At 41.6% G+C, this 20000-nt stretch overlaps 2 protein-coding genes across 3 annotated transcripts; one reads left to right on the top strand and one right to left on the bottom strand.

Moving 5' to 3' along the window:
* Positions 1 to 8693: 8693 nt before the first annotated feature.
* LOC109481101 lies at positions 8694 to 10929 on the bottom strand. Its single transcript, XM_019783574.1, has 3 exons — positions 10756 to 10929; positions 10018 to 10168; positions 8694 to 9784 (listed from the first exon to the last, which is right to left on the bottom strand). Exons 1-3 carry the CDS (start codon positions 10756 to 10758, stop codon positions 9585 to 9587), a joined length of 354 nt encoding a protein of 117 aa, XP_019639133.1. The 5' UTR covers positions 10759 to 10929; the 3' UTR covers positions 8694 to 9584.
* A 792-nt stretch (positions 10930 to 11721) lies between these two features.
* Positions 11722 to 19892, top strand: LOC109481099 (contactin-3-like). 2 transcript variants are annotated; one of them, XM_019783572.1, is made up of 14 exons: positions 11722 to 11913; positions 13461 to 13616; positions 13833 to 14126; positions 14373 to 14468; positions 14638 to 14767; positions 14978 to 15051; positions 15449 to 15545; positions 15788 to 15990; positions 16369 to 16570; positions 16881 to 16945; positions 17245 to 17422; positions 18090 to 18217; positions 18592 to 18709; positions 19139 to 19892. In XM_019783572.1, exons 2-14 carry the CDS (start codon positions 13481 to 13483, stop codon positions 19296 to 19298), a joined length of 1881 nt encoding a protein of 626 aa, XP_019639131.1. In that variant the 5' UTR covers positions 11722 to 11913; positions 13461 to 13480; the 3' UTR covers positions 19299 to 19892. The 2 variants fall into 2 exon arrangements, with proteins under 2 accessions (XP_019639131.1, XP_019639130.1); XM_019783571.1 differs by having other exon boundaries at positions 13830 to 14126.
* Positions 19893 to 20000: the final 108 nt, after the last annotated feature.

Here is a 20000-nt window from a genome sequence, read left to right as displayed (position 1 = left end):
GAGCCACTGGCAATGATCCTTCGAAATTGGCTGTTAACACTAAAACGGTGCTCATGGAGAAAGTGACAGGTCGATCTTTCAAGTACCGACAAAGATCCATCACGGCCAGTGAATGAGATGCTTACAGTCTAGTGCGTGATCCCCAAAGTCCAGCCAGACCAGCCAAGTGGGATCTTAGAGAAACGTAGACGTTTGGATTCAATCATTGCCGAGGATTAAACTGAAATTGCCTGTCAACAACCTGTATTAACAAAGGGAAAGACTGGGCAGTCACATTTCAGAACAGATCTCCTCAGTGACGATGTCTCATCATCTCAAGCTTATCAATTGTAAGAGAGACAGGTCCCTCCCAGCTGTCCGCCGAGCCAACGTATAGACATCTTCAACTAACAAATATTTAAACTGAGATACTGATATTTGACATTGATTAATGTCCTGAAGACAGGGGTGGTCCAGCGCCGGTCCCTCTCTGACAGCCAGCCGCCCGTGGTGACCCGAAAGGTCGCCGTTGTCTCTGCGTGGTGTCAGACGTATTGAACTGATGGCGAGTGAGGAGCGTTTCACACGCCACCTTGTGATCTGTCTAGACTGGATGGAATCACCTGGATGGCATGTTTACGACCTGTCTGACTGGAGATGGTAACTGGGTAAGGGCATAGCTTTACCTGTACGTCAATGAGGCCAATGTTTCTCTCATTGGCGGCATTTGCAAAATGATTGCAGCTGCAAAGTGTCCTGACCACTGCGGTGGATGTCTGGTGGATGATAATTGGCAAAAAAGCCACTACTGCACTACCACCCAGTTCACGGAATTTGGAGGCTGTTGCTGGGTTTTGTGAACTCAAAACGACGAAAGTGGCCAGTAACTCAGAGATTGCACGGGAACTACATAACTTAAGCATCTCAAGAGATATCTGTAAGTTTGTTCACGGAACCTTCTCCTATGACACTTTCTCACTTATCATCATGATGGTATAAATACTGTGCGGCACAAAGATGAATGTGGCCAGGATTGATGGATTACTTTAATTAGTACAGACCCGATAATGTATAACTCGCTATCGCATTCAATAATGCTGTCAGTTCACCAGAACAGAATGGATGATTGCCGGCTGAAATATGAATCTATGTTCATGGTCAATGAGGAGGTATGAGTGATAGAGAGGGATCCACAATTCTTACGTAACTTTGTTGTTCACCACTTTCTGGTGCCATGGAGGACAAACAATGACGTTTAACGTATAGTTAACTCTTTGAATATTTTGGTAGTATACTAGAGGCATTTGGTATGAATGTACAATCCGTTGAAACCAAGATGACTGATGTATCGTTATTGCGTAGCCGCCGCAGTGTTGGGCACATGCTGCTATATAGAGCTGACATTTATGGGGCAGACGTACCAAACACCATATGATGATAGGCTCCCCGCAGTAAAGTGCCCAAATTGTGCGAAAAATGCCTAAATTGCGCAGAAAAATGCCTAAATTGGGTAGTCGGAGCCTTTGCGCTCCAAGTTCGCGACAATAAGCTTATTGGTGGCATTTCCTGTACTATAACTGTGCCCAATGTGCGGAATTCTCGGCAATTTTCCTTTCTCCAGCTCTCTATTTCTTTGTACTCAACTGCGTTCTGCATGAAGTACTCAACTGGTTTAAAACATGACTTTTGCAAATGGTACACAGGCGAACACAGCATCTAATAGTGTGAGACTCTATGGTTCCCAACTGTTATATGTTCAAAATGTTTCCTGACGAATTACAACACCTGGGCCTTAGTGGTCAGCATTTTATGGCCACATTAGGAGTAACTGCCACTGCTACGAATACAAAATCGATCAGGATGACACTAAACCAAACCTGTGTAATTTCCAGTTTCTCTGTGGTATGCTCAAGTGCTGATCGTGTGCGATCAAACTTCGGTAAAGCTTACAGTCGCCATAGCTGCGATAGCCCAGGACTTACACGCAAATGTGCTAGAAAATGTGCATTGGGATCAGCTTCGAAAACTGTTTCAGCTATCAGGCTTTGCCTTGCACTGCTATAGTGGTTGTGAACAGACAAAAAATATTGTCCCTACAACGACGCAAAGTGCCCATTTGTACTAATGAGATGGATTCCGCGATATACTACTCAATAAATCTTTATAGACATAAGTTTCGTCCTACAGAGTTTCCTGAAGATGACTACAACTCTCGTCCGTGTCATAAATCGAGGAAATCCAAATTTAAAACTGCAACTGTGGAATCCAGAAGCGCAGTAGCTAACCAGTACATTACTGCCGGCGGCCGTCATGGCTTACAGATGGGGGCCTATAAATCTGCAGCGTCCGATAGAAATCTTTGCTCGTGGCAATCCGTCAACTCAAGCATCCCGGGCAGGAGATGAAAGCCAGGGTTATCTTGGATCACGTGGCAGATGGCAGCATGTCACGTGCACCCTAATTCTTGTCCAGGGCTCAGTAATATTTACAGCGCAACAGAAGCCATGATAGGAAAATCCCTTCATGTGGCATCAGAACTACGCAAACGGTACTAACCAGCGATTGATTTTGAAACAATCCTTACAATAAATTGGGTTGATGATGTACGTCAATGTTTCTCCTTTTGACCTGTAGATAAATCAGGCTTCACTCAGTGGTGGACATCATCAATATTACACGGCAAAAGTTTGCTCTTATCCTCTGGACTTTAGACGCCAGTGCAGGGAGCATCAGTCATTCTGCCAAATACATTTTAACGGTGAATACGCCGAAGGTGCCAAGAGTTACATCATAGATATATGACCATCGACTGAAGGCTTCAAACTATGATGACCATTAGGCATCTACCTGAGGTGAATACGAAAGGCAATCTATCGGATACTGACCTCGTTACTAGTATTCAGATGATGGATTAGTATATAATATGTGCGGCTGATACTCATATGTAGGTCATGTGTTCGTATTCCAGTACTCCTTATTGGACAGAATAGTAACCATAAAAAATACGACATTCTCTGTCTAGTATATTCCTCTTCGCAGCGCTCAATATTGCAGTGGATGCAACATTGACGATAAGCCATGACTTTACTGTAGCAGGTATTCACGGCACATGCAGCTGATTGCGTTTTGCTGCTAGTGGCATCTTTTAAAGTGCAGCTTCACTCAAGCAAGTTGTTTGTACATAATGGATACTGCTATATGGATATATCGTGACCTGCGTTAGAATAGATGTACTTCCACTAACTAAGATGTGCTTGCTGTTAAATGTGAATTGGTGAGTATTATTGGTGTGTGTATGAAGAATACAAGCATGAGGTCTCTAGTCTCTACACGCACATTTATATGCACTCAGCAGATTTGACGACCTGACCCTCTTAAGGAAAGTAATCATCAAGTTTCAAGTACGCTAAGAAAGTTCATCTCGGGACAAGGTAGTAAAAATTACGTCCATGCATGAGGCATAAGGGCCTACTATGTATGACATGTACAAAACCATTTCCCAAGTTTCTACACTTTTCAATATCACTGCAACAGACATTCCAAGAATCCGTGAGGGCTCAGCAATTTGATGACCTGAACCTCTTAGGAAAGTAATCATCAAGTTTCAAGTACGCTAAGAAAGTTCATCTCGGGACAGGGACATGCATGAGGCATAAGGGCCTGATATTTTGAACCATGCGAACGAGTGTTGATGAAATGTAATACAAACATTCAGATAACCGTTGTGGGCTCAGCAATGACCTGACCTTCTTAGAAGTTTCAAATAACGCTAAAAGGTTCATCTCGGGAGCCAATACTGTACCAGACGTACTCTTCTCTCTTGATGAAATTATACAAGCAAAAATTGGGCTGGCTTACCTTCAGTATCTTTGTGCTCTACTGAACGGGTTTCTACACTTTCTAAAATCACTGCAACAGACATTTAGAGAATCCGTACGGCTGAAATTGCTGTTATATTTGTTATTCCTACCACTGGCGTGGCTTATACGCCTTGGAGTGGGAGGTCTTTGGGGTCTTTACTTCTCAAAGCCAAGCCGGAAAGTGCAGAACCGTAATTCGTACACTTCGCCGTGTCTAAAGCCATGTGGAATAATGCAACTGCATTAGTTAAGGTCACACAGCCAGCTGCGTTGTTGTAACAATTTTCCTCAGCCTCTGCGTTTATGGCAATCACAATTTCCTCCGACAATGTGGTCGTTACAGCATATCGGCAGATGTAATAGACGATTATAGGGCGTTCGACGCTGTTCCATACCTTTGAGCCTTGCCGACATATTTTGTCCCATAGATGTCGTTCTGTATTTGACATCGAGCCATAACCTTGATCTCCTAAATTCAAAACTGAGCCCGAGTTTATTGACTGCCGTAGAAAACGTCACCCTGAGGTGAAGCGAGGATCTAAAGAATATTTCACTGCCCAGAATCTGATGTTTCACAAAGTAGGTAGCCCATTTACGGCAGTAATGGGATCGGTGAGATCTGAATGATTTACTTTTCTTACTACTTCCATCGTTCAGTTCCAAAGTAATCAACATGGTTAGTTTTTGTAAATCGTTAGAGCTAGTCTGTTACATTGTGGCCACAGTTCTTGCGGTATTGGACTTCTGTGCTGTAGTTGAGCTTCAGCGTTTGCTGGAAGTTAAGAATAACTGTGTTATCAGCACTTCTTTCACATTCATTGTAAAACGGGAAGGCGTCTGTTGCTGACTGCCCAAACGTCCTGCAAAAGTTTCTATCGATCAGCTGGAGGGTTATTCAGCAAAATTTTGCTGCCTTGTTACGGAAAATGCTGCCTTTGCTCCTCGTGGGTGGATGCTTCTGCTGAAGCTTCTATAACATCAAATCCTACGACGGTCTACGGCGAGTATGACAGAGTCCTTAGATGTGGTTTGTTAGATGTGCATGTTCATTAATAATACGTAATAGTAGTAGAAGGTCTCCTATGTCTTAAATAGATGAGATCAGGCGTAGAAAGTACCGGCTTGGAACAAAGACACAGAAAACTGGGATATCGTAAATCGATCTTTCTCGGCATCTTCCGGCATCGCCTCCGTTGATGACCTTTTTTTCAAGGCCGGGCGTAAACGAAGCGAACCCAACTCCAGAAGTTGTCTCCACGCTGCGGTGCCCAAACGGCACACGGACATGTTTACACAACTGAACACTTTCATTGGAACAGTTTTAGTTAATGTACGGTTTGTTCCATACTGACAATACCTTCTAACTTTTTCAGTCTTTGCCTTTAATTTATTTTTTACTGGCACTTCTAGCTTACGAACTTGCCATTACGTTATACATGTACACATGCAGATTATCATTTTCATGATATATGCATTACATCGACTTAAAGCACAGTTGGTGAAGTTCTCAACACAACTAAATGTTACTATGGTCTTTTATGTTCGTGTTACCTATGCTTCTTAGAGTGCAGCCTCCTGAAACTAGATTTCATTCATGAGTTCTGCAGACCCAGTATCTTACCATTGACATGGCTGTGGAACTAATGCAGCAAGCGGGAGACATCTACCCAACAATCATATCAAACTTTCAACACTGCCAGTTACTAATGCACGGGCTTAAACTGGGAAGACACATGTCCCAGGAAAACGGATATTGAAAACATCAGAAGAGTTCTGCAAACGATTCTTTAAGCCTACCTGAGATGACTATTACCGATAAGTTGTAATGCATATGACGACCTTCATGAAGCTAATCCCGAAGTACGCAACCTTCTGTATTGACTGATGAAAATAATGTAGGATGTTCGGACAGCCTTGTCCGTACTGCCGGGTAGAATGGGTTTATCTCTTTCCAATAGTCTCGGCTACTTACATAGGCACCTGGTAGTCTAGGCTGTTAATGGTTGGACAAATAATCATGGATTTTTCAATACGATTCTGAACAATTGACGTGCTCTTCTTTTGTTTTTATGGTGCTTTAGATTCCGGGTCGATTTAATCTTTTCATCGATTAGCTGCGGTTTAGTGAAGAATCGGAACCGTTTGTACTTTAAACGCAATGCATTCCGAAAGAAAGTATTTAGGATAGGATCCCCCCCCCTCAATGTTTGTACACGTATGAACATTGTGGAAAGATTTTTCACTATCAAAATGAGGGAGCTCAACACTTTTGGGCAGAGCTTGTAGTATCCTTACAGCACAACAGACTAAACTCTTCGAGAGCTAGCAATGTCTTGAAATACAATCAGCACACCAAGACATTACCCATATCTCTTATCTTATGTTGCACTAAAAACTTCTCGAGTGACACATTATAAAGACTCCCAAGCAGTATATCTTGGAACAACATAAAATATTGAAAAGCATGAAATTAGATGTACAGTGCGACTCCAACTCACTTGAATGAGTTGCTTATTGGTTCTTTTATGAGCAACAGTCGTGCGCAGTTGTGTTATACTATACATGTAATTGATTCCCATCTTTGATTGGATCAATATGATTTACAGAGCATGTCGCTTTTAACCCTGAAGACAGCTTTGCACCGATCGTTATCTCATAAGTCGTATACACAATTTCCCCAAATGTTTCCCCATTTATTCTGGTAACCATTCAGAAGGTTTTTGGAATGACGAGGTATCAGCTTGTTCAAAGCGAAAAATCCATGCAGAAATATAAGATAGATGTTTACGACTTTTGACAACGTTCCAGAATCCGGTGCGTTGTTGGTAAGGTTTGTATTTCTCAAAGATGTTGAAGTGTAAGAACTTGTGGATATATGTGTACAGAGACCGTTGAAAGTTTTAAGTTGTTTCCAGTGTTCTTAAAGAGCCATTAGAATCGACGTCAGAAGACAGAGTGCAACCTTGAGGTCCGAGTAGAGGTGTTGTGGAGCAGCACTTAGCGACCCAACAGTGCACACCCTGCGATGCGCACTGAATGCAGTATGAGACCGGGTTGTGTAATGTTATTCATTGGCAGACCATATCTTACCTTCCGTGAATAAACGAGGTACTTTATTTTCCGTCCGTCTATATTGTGAAGTCTGTCTCACATCTAGATAAGTTAAAGGTGAATGGGTATCTCTAGACCCACGGGCGTCTGACGAATGTAATATTTTGCTCTTGCAAACCGGTTCGGTTGTTGCTCTGACCATGAGTGATGCCGGTTCGACCCTGGCCAGCTCTCCAGGCGGTAGGTTAGTACGTGATAGTTTCGCACGCTCCAAGCAAGAGGAAACTTCCTCTTTAAATCAAACAAACACTAAAAAGAAACATTGAAGTGAATAGGTGTTTCACGTGGGTTACACAACAGTTTTGATAATGAATGACGACCTTTATTGCACATTTTTGCCACACTTGGCTAAGTACAGGTCACAACAAAACAAGATGAACGGATACAGTTGTCAGATACAAAAGAATCCAACTATAGTTATATAAATTAGATAGATACGAGTATGTTGTATTTATTTTGCAAATAACACGGGGACCCTCCAATCATTCACCCATTCACATATATATATTACTTCTGGCAGTTAAAATCACTGTAGGCGCCTAGGAGTGTAACGTAATGCATACACGTTTTTAATGTGATCAATGTTGGCTTCTCATGACATGTGTCTGGTTCTAATATCTAGTATATTTGTAGTGTATTAGTGTATGTAGAAACATTAGTGCCTACCAACTTTAACATTGCAGGGCCTCTACAGAAAGTTTAGACGAGACAGGATTACAAAATATCACATTTTTAAAATGTGACTGCCGCCTCTCTACAGATAGCCCATGTAGTAGGAACAATAAAGCTTCTAATGGACAATTTACATAAGTTGGGCATGTACCTAAAACGATAACTATTTGTTTCACTTAATATGTATGTCAGTATGTCAGTTGAGCAAAAAGCCACTGAGTTCGCTTGCCCTTTATATGTGTGAGACACTCGCACTGCAGAACAAGTGGAATGCGGAGAAAAGTTTCAATGGTGATCCACTGGGATTAAGATCAACAACAACAAATCGCCTCTATTACCGACTACAAAGCAAACACAGAAGATGGCGCGGCTGTTTATCATTCTATTTTAAGCCCCAGCATCCTTCCTGCAGACGTCCCATGTCACACAAGCGTCCATTACCACTACACCTCATGCCCCCCTCCACACACCGGCTCATCCATATGGCTCTTACCGCTGCCATCCGTACGACAGCGGCCGTCAGTCTCTCCTTTCAAGTCTCGGCTTCCAAGCGGCTGGGCCGGCCGACCTCCCCGCCGCTCGTGAAAGCGAACACCGCGCGCCCACATGTCATTCCGTTACATGTTCATCCCGCATCCGGCCAACCGAGACGGCCCGAGAGTCGGGAGCGAATATCGGGCGATCGCAGGAATTAATAAAGGTCTGGGTCTGTAATTACACGTGTGGCTGCGGTATCTGATGTCTCGCGGGAGATGGTAATGTTATAAAGTTTTCAGGAGACTTATTTAGTCTCGCCATGTTGCCTGGAGGCGCTGCCTGTCGCTAGGAATGGGTGATTAGACAGACATGGGCGAGGCACGGAAAACGGCAAGTATTTTATGCATAGCAGACCCCAGAAGAAGCCAATATTTAGCATTATTTCAGAGAAGCAATTATAAAATATGCTATATTGTACAACTACGTAAGATCAAAACGGATATATTATAAACCTATGATCAAAGGCAACTACACAATTGCGCACATTAAACTTGAAATTTATGTAGTCTGTCGAATTCTGTTTTGTGTTGTTTTTATTAAAGATTCCTAGTTCATCTAGTACCCCTTACATGTTGACAAGGATAATTCAATATAGCGTACAAAATACATCTTTACTAAGCAAAGTTTTACGTCTCTTTGTAAATCTGAACACAGTTTAGAATTATAATTGTTTCTGTTTGAGTTTTATATCCCGTATGGAACGAGGGAGACAGAAAAATGGCGCCAAGTTGACAAAGTGGCATTAGACATTACAGCCTGGCCCTAAAACAATCTGTGTAAAACTCCTGTGTTGGTTCTGCAGTGATTCCGCCCGTATCTCTCCCCAAATCCTGCTCTTTATGGGTCTTGATTATTGTTTACAGCGTTTGATAAGCCAGACGGCAGTAAAGACAACCATAATCTGACCGAGCATGACTAATGAAATCGGGTACACGGCCTTACATTGTTACGAGGCAAACCTTAAGTGCAGGCGACTTTTATGGAACAATAACAGTATACTAGTAAAAGGTCTCCAGCATCCCCTCCTAAGGGTACAACGTCATTCATTACTTCCTCACAGAATGTAAAAGGCCAGACGTATCTTATTGCTGTGTAGTCACACATTCAGAACCTTTCCCCGAACACCAGCCGACCAAGATTGGCTGACGTTTGGGTGCACTCTGACCAGATTTAAAAATACAGAATAGGAGTCTATCATAGATAGTTGTTATCGTTCATTTGAGAGACACAGGCAGGTTGATATATACATAGCTTCTCTTCGAATACATAAATACAGAGTCGAGCAATAAACAATGGAATGGGAAATCTAAGATCAATGGAACGAAATGAGGCTTTATCAACTACACTGAGGTGCAGGACAAGGTACAACATATGCATCATCATCAATTCCACAGCGCCACCTTGCGGCACACGCTAACATTGCCATCAATATAACATCCTTCTTTGCCTCACAACCGTTTCTATCTTTTTCCCTGGGTCCTCTTTATGGTCATCCTCGTCCTCTGTCCCAGTCTCTGATGCTCTGAGAGGGTCGTAGGCTCCAAACGGGTCCCCGTCCTCCGGTAGAGCCGGTTTGGGGGTTTTCTCATAAAACGCTGACAAACTGTCCAAAATGCTCTCGAGCGCTGCACATGTAAAATACAAGGGGAAAGGGAAGAAATAAAGATTTAGATTCCTTTGTATTCCATTATTTTTTATTGAATTTGGAGTGTTTGTTCGGTTTAATTATTTGTGCACTTGTTTTCATATCAAGGACGTCAATTTCGAATTCAATCAATGGAGGGAGTTAGCAGATGATTATTAAGAACAATTTGTCAAAAATTGAATAAGATGATTGCAAGATAATACATTAAGGTACCGTGTATTCGTGCTTCACTGGCTGGTTCTCCCCCGCCATTGTGGTAGAGTTGTTTGCCGTTGTTGTTGACAGCTCTTACCAAAGTTGACGCCACCATGAAGATGAACAAAATGGCGGCCATGACCCCACGACTGCACATATTCAAGGTCATCTAAAGTGAGAAAGATTTAAAAATTTCAATGGGGCAACGTATAGGCCAACAATCATCTATTAAGAATCTATTGAGAAGCTAGATTTGAGTCATATTTCATCAGAAATGTATGAATACTCGTATTGATAACAGTTATTATATGACAGAATAAACAAGGCTATGCAGCAGGCAACATATCATGTCTCATATGACAAGAATAGAAAAAAAAACACTGCGTTTGTTCTAGTTGAAAACTCAATGTTGTTGTTAAGACACGGTCAAGTTACCAACGATATGCCAAAGTTACCACAGGCGTTTAGTACAGTTGAAGGATGTAGCTTGCATTAACGTTATACCGTATTATTTGCTTAGAAAGACATAATCATTTGGGGAAATCTGCAGCTGGCTCTTGACAAATAAATAAACGCCGAAGTGCCGTATAGCAAATTCCTGATTAGACACCACCTAAATCCAGAGCCACTCCCAAAGCCAAATGTCACCAAAGCAGTGAAGACCAACATGGCGCTTAAATACATGGTTGCTAGATGTAGAAGTCATGCATTTGCTGTACGTACATGTATGCATTGAAAAGAAAAGACATAACCTACCATGCATATGAATCAGACTCACGGCAAATCTGTACTCTCCGATCGTGGTTACGATCAAGTAATTAGATACACGTACACTCAAACCATCTTGGCTCAGAGTCAGATACGGGTCAGTTCACAGCACCATAGACCTCGACGGTAGCTGCCGTACGCAGTCAGACCAGTTGGACAACTTTTGTGGACACGCTTCGACAGGCTGTGGGGTCAAAGGGAACCGGACCTAGCTATAGACAGATATTCCGTAATAATGTAGCGGCGTGTTTTTGTCCGCAATAAAAAGAGAGATGCTTGCATGACCAAACCAGACTAAAACAGAGTATATTATAAGGTACTCGCCCAAACATGTAAAGACAAACAGCGAAATTGAGCTGTTAGGGGTTATCTCTCAAGTGAACAAGAGTTCCACTTGAAAATAAGTGTCTTTTGTACGAATTCACAAGTTTCTGACAACATCAATTTGAAACATGAACTTTTGTTTTAGTTCAGATCAGTTATTTCCAGTGAGTTACAGGATGTGATAGTGTCTTGTTCCTATCATTTGACAGAACAGAGACATTGAGACGACAGAGTTGGAACAGCGATCAAAACTGTGTTTCAGGCATCTTCAGCTAGGTGTCGCTTCTGAATGGCTGCAACCTCTGCAAACCTGTCTAGCAATACACGCATAAAGCAGCACTGTGGTGTCCCCCCGGAGTAATTACATGGGTCATTGCACACTTGTCTTCAGGCAGAAACGTCAGAAATACCCTGAACGCCTTTCTTCATATCTCCGTACTGACCGATATATACATAGTAATAAAGATCAAATAGCAGAATATACTATTTGCCCCTATCGCTCCTTGCACATGCTTACGTAGAATGTGAAGGTCATCATATTGTCAATATGTGACCTTCTTATTACTGATGACACCGACGCCATCTTGTTTTTGGCGCTATTTGCCCCTCAAGCTATATGACTGTCAGTACTGAACACTCACTCTTCGCCCCCACTTCGCCTGAATGGTAGAGTGATTCACAGCCCCTGGAGCATTGTAAAGTAGTCCTTGAGCGATGAAGACGACTTCCCTTGTGTCACATATTCAGTACCGACACGGTAGGCGAGTCCAGGTGGTTCCTGAGACTTTGTTGGTCTGAAATCTGCCACAACAACACAAGCAGGTATGTTCTGGGTTTTATACTGCACGCGTTCTGAATGTTATACTTAGTACTATACGGTGCGATGTCCCAGTATGTTTGGCAACGACATGCTCAGTTTAACGTCTAATATTTGCCTGGAGCTCGTCAATTTACTGGTTAAGACATAATGTCTACAACGTAAATACACTTGTACATGAATATCTAGAATGTTAATGCTTATTTTTCACCTCAAATCTTTGCCTCGTCAATACCAGTTAAAAGACATAATTTCTAGAACGATTGTACATGACGATTTCGAAAGGTTTAACACTCCACTATGTCATAGTATACGTATAGTAAATTTACCCCGTGCTACATATAACATTTTGGTATCATGTCAGATCATGGCGAAATGTTTAAATCTTTATGTCCACAATGTAAAAGATATTACGTTTTAACCGTGTAGGTACAGAATTCATCAATTCATTATAGAGATTATGGGCAACGAGGGTTCCTCTATGGCTGTACTTCAAACGTCGACACCATTTGTAAAATGGTGCATTTTGTCCCACGCTGTGCTCTTTTGTTCGTTCAAAATTACAGGCCAGTAAAAACAGTAGCAGTAGCTCCAGGGTATGGGATTAGGGTGGTGACCCAGAAATATGACATTGGTGATTCACTCTGTCTGCTTCTGACTGTAAACATGGTAATGGTAGAAGAAGGGATGGGTTGTTATCGGCGTTAAACCATTGACTTGTATTTTGAAGGAGTGGGTTGGAGAGTTGATGGACGGGATTCTTTGACTATGATATCATGAAAAAAATTGTCCACGCGATGATTTGAAACGACCAAATATTTTCATAATACATATGTATAACCGCTTTCTGTCTGAACGTTCCCTATCTCTCTTTCTCTCTCTCTCTGTGTGTGTGTGTGTGTATGTGTGCGTGCGTGCGTGCGCGCGCGTGTATGACTGTATAGTCGTGTCTGTATGTGCGTGCATGCGCGTGTGTGTGTGTGTTTAGACCTTTATCATGCTTGTCCGTCGACGACGATATTCTTATCTACAAGCATGTTCTATTCAAGACGCTATAAACACAAAGTTGCCGCTACCGGTACCAGACAACAACATATCAGATAACAGCTTAATGTCCATTTTCTTTGTGTGCCGGGGCGAAACTAGCCCCGAGCGTCAGTTAGCAAGTCTTTTGTACGAGTCAGGCGACGTGTTATCTCAGATTTAAGTCTGTCTAGATTTTGAATTGAGTATTGAGTCTAATACTCTAACGATGCTATATATATATAATGTAGATTCTATTCAAACTAGATAGTGACCACCCTCAACAGAATTTTGATTGACATTACTTAAACTCCGATACTTTTGTGGTGCCAAAAATCTGTCATCATTGTAAAGATTTATTGGGATCTAGAATAAAGACAGGATATGGGAGGGCCAGTTTAACGGATGTAGAAGCGACATTGTATCTGTGTTGTTTTCTTTCAATGTAAAAGTTACCGTGGGCACTGTAGATAACCAGTGTGTGTGCTGCTATGTAAAAAAGAAATCAAATTGTGTTTTATTCCTCCAGATTTGGATCTTTGACAGACAATGTGGGGAATTTTTTTAATTATAAGAAAGCAAAACGTCAACAGGACCAAAGGACAAGCGATGGGCTTCCACTTCAGACTCCTGTTGCTGTTCCTGTCTCCAGTTTCTGTCACTGTTGCAGTGTATCGGGATTCTGGTAAGTAAAATTTGAACGTTTAAAATATCACAGATATCATACAGTACAGCTAAAAAAACTTCTTTTAGGAGAATGATTTTTACCATGAAATCATTCACCGTATCGGAATTCGTTCATAGTAGTTTGAAATCTCAGAATTTCGTACAGTAGACGACCTATATTCAGTCAGGCATTATTCATCTCATTACAAACATTTTGTTTCACTTGACATAGCAGATGTACCAAGACTGGGACCGCCCATTGTAGATGCGCATCAAAGAGAAATAATCGCGTTCAGGCCAGACTTTGCATCTCTGCCGTGTGCCGTAAGGGGGCGTTCCTCTACCACGGCCTATGAATGGAGAAAGGACGGCCATGGGTTGATCTTGACGCCTGCCAAGTACAGACTGGTCGATGGAGAGCTGCAAATTTTTAGTCTAAAGAGACCAGAAGACGAGGGGAAGTACCAGTGTGTAGCATATAACGAGGACGACGCGGAAATAAGTCTACCGACATATCTAAGAATAGCCTGTAAGTATAACATAGACTTCGATAAATGTTAGACATCCAGGTAATGAGGTACAAAAGATCTAGAAAACAGTTACTCAAGCAGCTAGAGTACCTAATTAATTGTTTTCTGGTATATAACTTACACTCTAGTCCAATAGCAATATCACTAGCAGTTTATACACGGTGTATACAATAGCAGGTAATACATGATGTATACATGATGTATACATTGATGATTTGTTGAATATATTTTGTTTCCTCTTTCAGATATGGAACCATTTGAACGAACCGTCCGTCTGCCTATAGTCGTCACCGAAGGAGACACCTTCAGAATCAGATGCGATGCTCCCGATCATTACCCATGTGAGTAGAACTATATAGTAATTGATAGGACTAGAATATCATATGCACAAATCAACTGTTTCTGCAATTCTTAGCTGAAAAGTTCTTCCATTGTCTTTTAGGCGCCACGTAACGCAAATGATAAAACGTTATTCAATGATATAAAACTGTATTGTTTTGTGTATTTCAGTGGGTGCGTACAGCTGGTATAAGGGCTTTCCTCTCCAGAGGGTAGAACCAGACGAGCGGATTTTCATCTCCAACAAAAATGGGGACCTCTTCTTCAGATACGCCACCTTGCAGGACTCCGGGAACTACAGGTGATTCATTTCTCTATCTCATTGAGGTCGTTGTGAACCTTTAGAAATTGTTTTTTAAAAATGCCAAAACAATAGCAGAGTTTTTTACGTGCCTCGATGATACTACCTGTAGTTTCAAACATGATTATCCTTTACGAAGTTGCAATTGAAGATCAATAGAAAAGGAATCGCCGTTGAAAACTAATAGAATTTTCTGTTTTTCTCCACCAGTTGTGAGGTAGCCCCTCACATGTACTACCCAACCGCACACAGTCCTGCAACGTCTGTTATTCTCCGGTCGGGAAGTAAGTACATGGCGTTGTTATTTTAATAAAGCCCATCTCTACCTATATATTCAGCATCACATAGAGACGAGAAAAAGGCGACCCTATGTATTACAAGCCGTTAGTATATGTGCATGTACGAACTGGTACCGTTACAGTAGTAAAGGGTTTAATGATGAGTCACAATACTATGTACTGCTACTTTGTCATTGTCTTTTCAAATATTTCTGTCTGTGATATAACTAGCATGGCATTTAGAGTGCCATTGACGTGTGGACCTCTCTCACTAACACCGGCCACTAACTCAGTCAATTTGCCAATTTATCTAGGGCGTTCCAACCTTTTAGCTTTTAAAATTATGGCGAAAGTTTCGTGAAGTAGTTATATGTAACATGATTCTATTTCTGCCCGTTGGCAGACGTGACATCCAGACCTCCCCATGTCGTCCTGTCCCCGGAGGTTGTTCACGCTGTGGAGGGGCAGACGGTCACCATGCAGTGCTTTGACGATGCATAGTGAGTTTTCCACACCATGTTTAAGGTCTTTAAGCCATTAATAGAAGAGGGATATTGTCTTGACGGGTCTTTCATAATGCAACGATGTTCCAGTCCTAATTTTGTCACCAAAACTGTTTGTTTTACACACAAATTTTCTGTTTAGCAACTTTGGCATCCCAAGGAGCATGGTTGATGTTGAGTCATTGATTCTTTTCCATTGATCTGAATAAGTTAAAACTATGGATATCTGTTTGTGCCAGCCCTGTTTCCGAGACAGTGTGGAAGAGAAGGGCGAGGAGAGAAGCCAGTGACGAGCTCCCCCTGCCGGAGAATGCGGTACTGCAGAGTAACGACCACCTGTTAATACTGCCAGACGTGAGGCGGGACTCAGACGGGTACTACTCCTGTGAAGTGGAAAACACACTGGGGAGAATGAGCATATTAGGCAGGCTAACTGTCAACGGTACGTGATTACTTCATAGTTTATATACACATATATCTTTTGTAACTTCAGACTAAATATTTTCATTTTCATAGTACAGCAATAACGTTGTAGATACATGTACATGTATTTAGAAATACACATTTAGTACGTACAATGTACTTATGTTGCAATCATTAACAAGATTGTGTCTTTAGATTCGCTAAAAATTCGGTTATGTTGGTGGTGGTTTTCATGTATTTGCGTGAAATAATCAGATTTTGCCCCCTCCCCTGGCGGCTTGTTATGGTACTGCATATGCATATAGATACATATGCTAGGGTCGCATGTTTGTTCGCCGCATGATAGTTTGCATTCAGAACAAGTAATCACGTTGTTGCTTTTTTGTTGCATCGACAGTTCCCGCCAAAGTGACATCGCCCGGTACGGAGACTCCTCTGCGTCTGGGGGAGAACATCACCTTCAAGGTCACGTTCGAGGGGACCCCGCCCATGACAGTCACGTGGTACAGAAATGCAAATGAGGTAGTGACGAGCGGGAAATACGTCATCAAGGGTGACACACTGACGGTCACTGACCTGAGGTTCACAGATAGAGGAAGGTGACGAATACGAACTTTGAAAAGTTCAGTTGGCTAATTCTTTTCCTTTTCAACATTGCTTCAAGACATTCTTGGCTTCAAGACATTCCTGTATTACTAAGAAAATATCAGTGTCTGTTTAGACTAGTTCCCAGCACACAACTTTAGATTGAGTTTAAGAGGGTTTTGAAGTGATGACACTAATATGTTGAACGTTGTTGAGGATGACAATCTAGATGAGAAAATTTATTCATATTTACAGTTTTAAAATCTTACATAATATCGCTTTACTGAGAATACGGTTGATGAAAAGTATATCCCGTTTCCCCAGGTACCAGTGCATGGTACAGAACGAGTACGGAGCAGACCAGGTGTTCTTCAGCCTTGTCGCCGTCGGTAAGGGTGATTTTTTACAAGTCTTTACCTATAAAACTTGTTAATACAGTGCAGTTGTTTTGGATGAAAATTTCGAACCTGCAAATCGTGACTAATACATAATATATTGATGTATTTACGTGGCAAGTGACATTCTCTAACTCACGCCTTGCCTTCATGTATTTTCTAACTCACTCCTACGTTGTAATGAAAGTCAGCCGCTGCCAGGCCACTGAATGACTTGGATGACTGATGAAATTTTTAATGTATTTCCAATGAAGACAACTCCGAAAATAAAGCTTTCTCCACGTCACTTCCAGAACCTGCCATAGTAACACCTCTGCAGGACCCGCAGACAGCCATCCTGGGTGAGAACGCTACAGTGTCGGTGAGCTGGGAGGCCTCACCACCGCTCACTATCAGCTGGAGACACGGGGACACCACTGTGGCCAGCGTCAACATGGACGACACACAGACAGTCACGATTATCAACCCTAGGTGAGATGTTTGATCTGTATATGCAATGGAATCAGGACGACTCGGACCATTACCAACTCGGCCCATCGCAAATTTGGTCAACTCGGCCCACCACCAAATCAACCATGTTGACTATAATATTTTTTGAAATCCCAAACCGCCGGTGCTTGGGCAAATGCAATCAACATGATTTTATATAGACCGCGTCTTTACGCAATCGCCTCTTTGCTAGTTCGTACTTACTTACAAACCTGCTTTTCTGACAACTCTCCAGTGTCACAGACAAAAGGTAATCGGGATGCCACCTGAAACGTCTGACCGTTTCCAAAATCATATCCAGTTATATTATTAATTACCTGAATAACCTGGATGTCTGACCTTAACCGATCCAATTGCCTCTTTGTTGGCGCTATCTGCAAAACAACAGAAAATCAGTGGGATTCACAGCACCATCCAATAATGACAATGATGTAAAACAGTCAAAATCGTCACTAAAATACACATGCTATAAGTATAACAACCCCACCGACGATACTGATCATTTATTGATTTAGTGTGCGAAGGCCTGTAAATGGAAAGCATACATGTATTAGCCAAAAAATGAAACTGTGGACAACACATAACTTCAGTATAGATGAAATGTATCAAATCTCACTAAAGATGACGACTTGGATTTTCTTTTGTGCAGAATAAATCTTACCAAAGAAGGCTGGTTGTTCATCAATGACGTCACACCAGATGACGAGGGAGAATACACCGTCACTGTTTCGAACCAGTTTGGGCAGGCTCAGGCGTCCAACCATCTCACAGTCATCGGTAAGTCATGCGTTAATTTTTTGCCACACTAAATAGTTTTTTTCCAGGTTTACAAATTTCAGTATCCCACACTAAAGTTCTCTTCTGCAACAAATAACACGCTCGTCCAGTAACTGTAACAGATACATGTAGTGCGTGTCTTCGTCAATAGCTTAAGAAAGATGGATACCGTCTGAAAGCTCCAATGCTTTACAATTGTAAGTCGTGTGCATCAGTGTAGATCCTTCTAGTAAGATACATGTTGCTCTATGAATATTGTGATAAGTTTGCAACGTTATTTTATTACCTGGCAAACCATATGCATTTCAAACTTACATCTGTAGAGATAGAAAACACTGAGCATTAATAATAATAACCGATATCTCTCATCACAGCACTACCAACAGAAAAACTAGGCACCAATAACATCCCACTGGTCATAGGAGTTAATGTGGCCATCGCCGTGGTCATCATTGTCGGCGTGGCTGTCGCTGTATGGATCATCAGGAAAAGGTCAGACTCAGTGTGTTTTATGTTTTACATGTATAGTGGATCATAAAAGTGAATCAGTTATCCGTTTGGCTACGTACATGACCAAAAATCAAAATCAAATCAAATGGCACCGTCGCTAGGATTCAGCGAAAGACGTATAGTGTGTGTTACTGTATGATGCTGATGATAAATCTTTCAGTACAATAAGCATTCAGTGTGTTTACAAAGCAACAAAAAAGTCAATTTTTCATCAAAGCCTCGCTAGCCGACCAGCTATACTTTGAAGAGGATTTAGTCAAATTACACTTGCAAATTAATTGCTTACAATCAAGTTTATATCAACACGTCAAGTCCATGCAAGACTAACTTAGGCTAACTGTGAAGAAAGATAGCAAAAGATAACGATTTTAATAGATGAATAACTAGATTAAAATTTTACCTTCCGCCCAGACGGAGAGACAGGGTGCGCTCCCCAGCCCGGCCTGACGCCGTCATCCTCCGGCCCGGCAGGGACGAGGCTTTCCGTGTCCGGCTGTACATCGACGACAAAGTCCCGGTCAACGAAGACTTCGGAACGGAAGACACGCAAGCATTGACGGCAGATCTATAGGAAAAAGCATTTTTAAAAGGTCCAAGAATGTTGCAAATAGCGCTAGATTTTAAAAGCATTATGACTATTGAGCGTCTGTAAACAAATTATAGTATATCGAGGCTACTAAAGTGCAGGCGTTAGCACAATGATCATGAAAAATATGATGAAATTTAAAAGCAATAATGTACAGCTTTTTTAAGCAATGCAAATTGGCAGTGAATCTAAAGTGCAATAAACAAGTAATAGTTCTATTTTTGCTTCCAGTCTTTGTAAGGTAATAAAACCATAACAGGGATAGCGGGTTATCTGTTTTAGTTACCGCAGTAGAACATCATCTTCATATGCAGCTAGCTTTCTATATGGTGTGCAATGACAAATTGTTTAATTTCAAGTGGAATAAAGTCGATCTAAGGTCGCCATTCTGTGTTATATTGTTTTTCTTGTCTTACGTGTACAATATATAATACTCCTTGCCAAGTACAAGTAGCCACAAACAGTAATTGTCCACTTTGGTAATGGTTACTTTACTCTACCCGTGTCAAGAACTCCATTAGAAGTATAATCAAAGACTGGGTACTTGTTACTACTGTCAAAATCAACTGTTGGGGTTAAAATAACTTGTACCACTTACTTATGGCACTAGAGACTTTGGTCACTTAACGGTTAACTGTGGATCTGTACTACACGTGTGCATCCGGTCTAATACCATCTCTTCTTGCT

The sequence above is a fragment of the Branchiostoma belcheri genome, unplaced genomic scaffold, assembly GCF_001625305.1.
Source record: "Branchiostoma belcheri isolate BF01 breed outbred unplaced genomic scaffold, Haploidv18h27 scaffold54, whole genome shotgun sequence".
Taxonomy (NCBI): domain Eukaryota; kingdom Metazoa; phylum Chordata; class Leptocardii; order Amphioxiformes; family Branchiostomatidae; genus Branchiostoma; species Branchiostoma belcheri.
The sequence above is the reverse complement of the archived record's forward strand: the minus strand, read 5'-3'. Positions and strand labels throughout refer to the sequence as shown.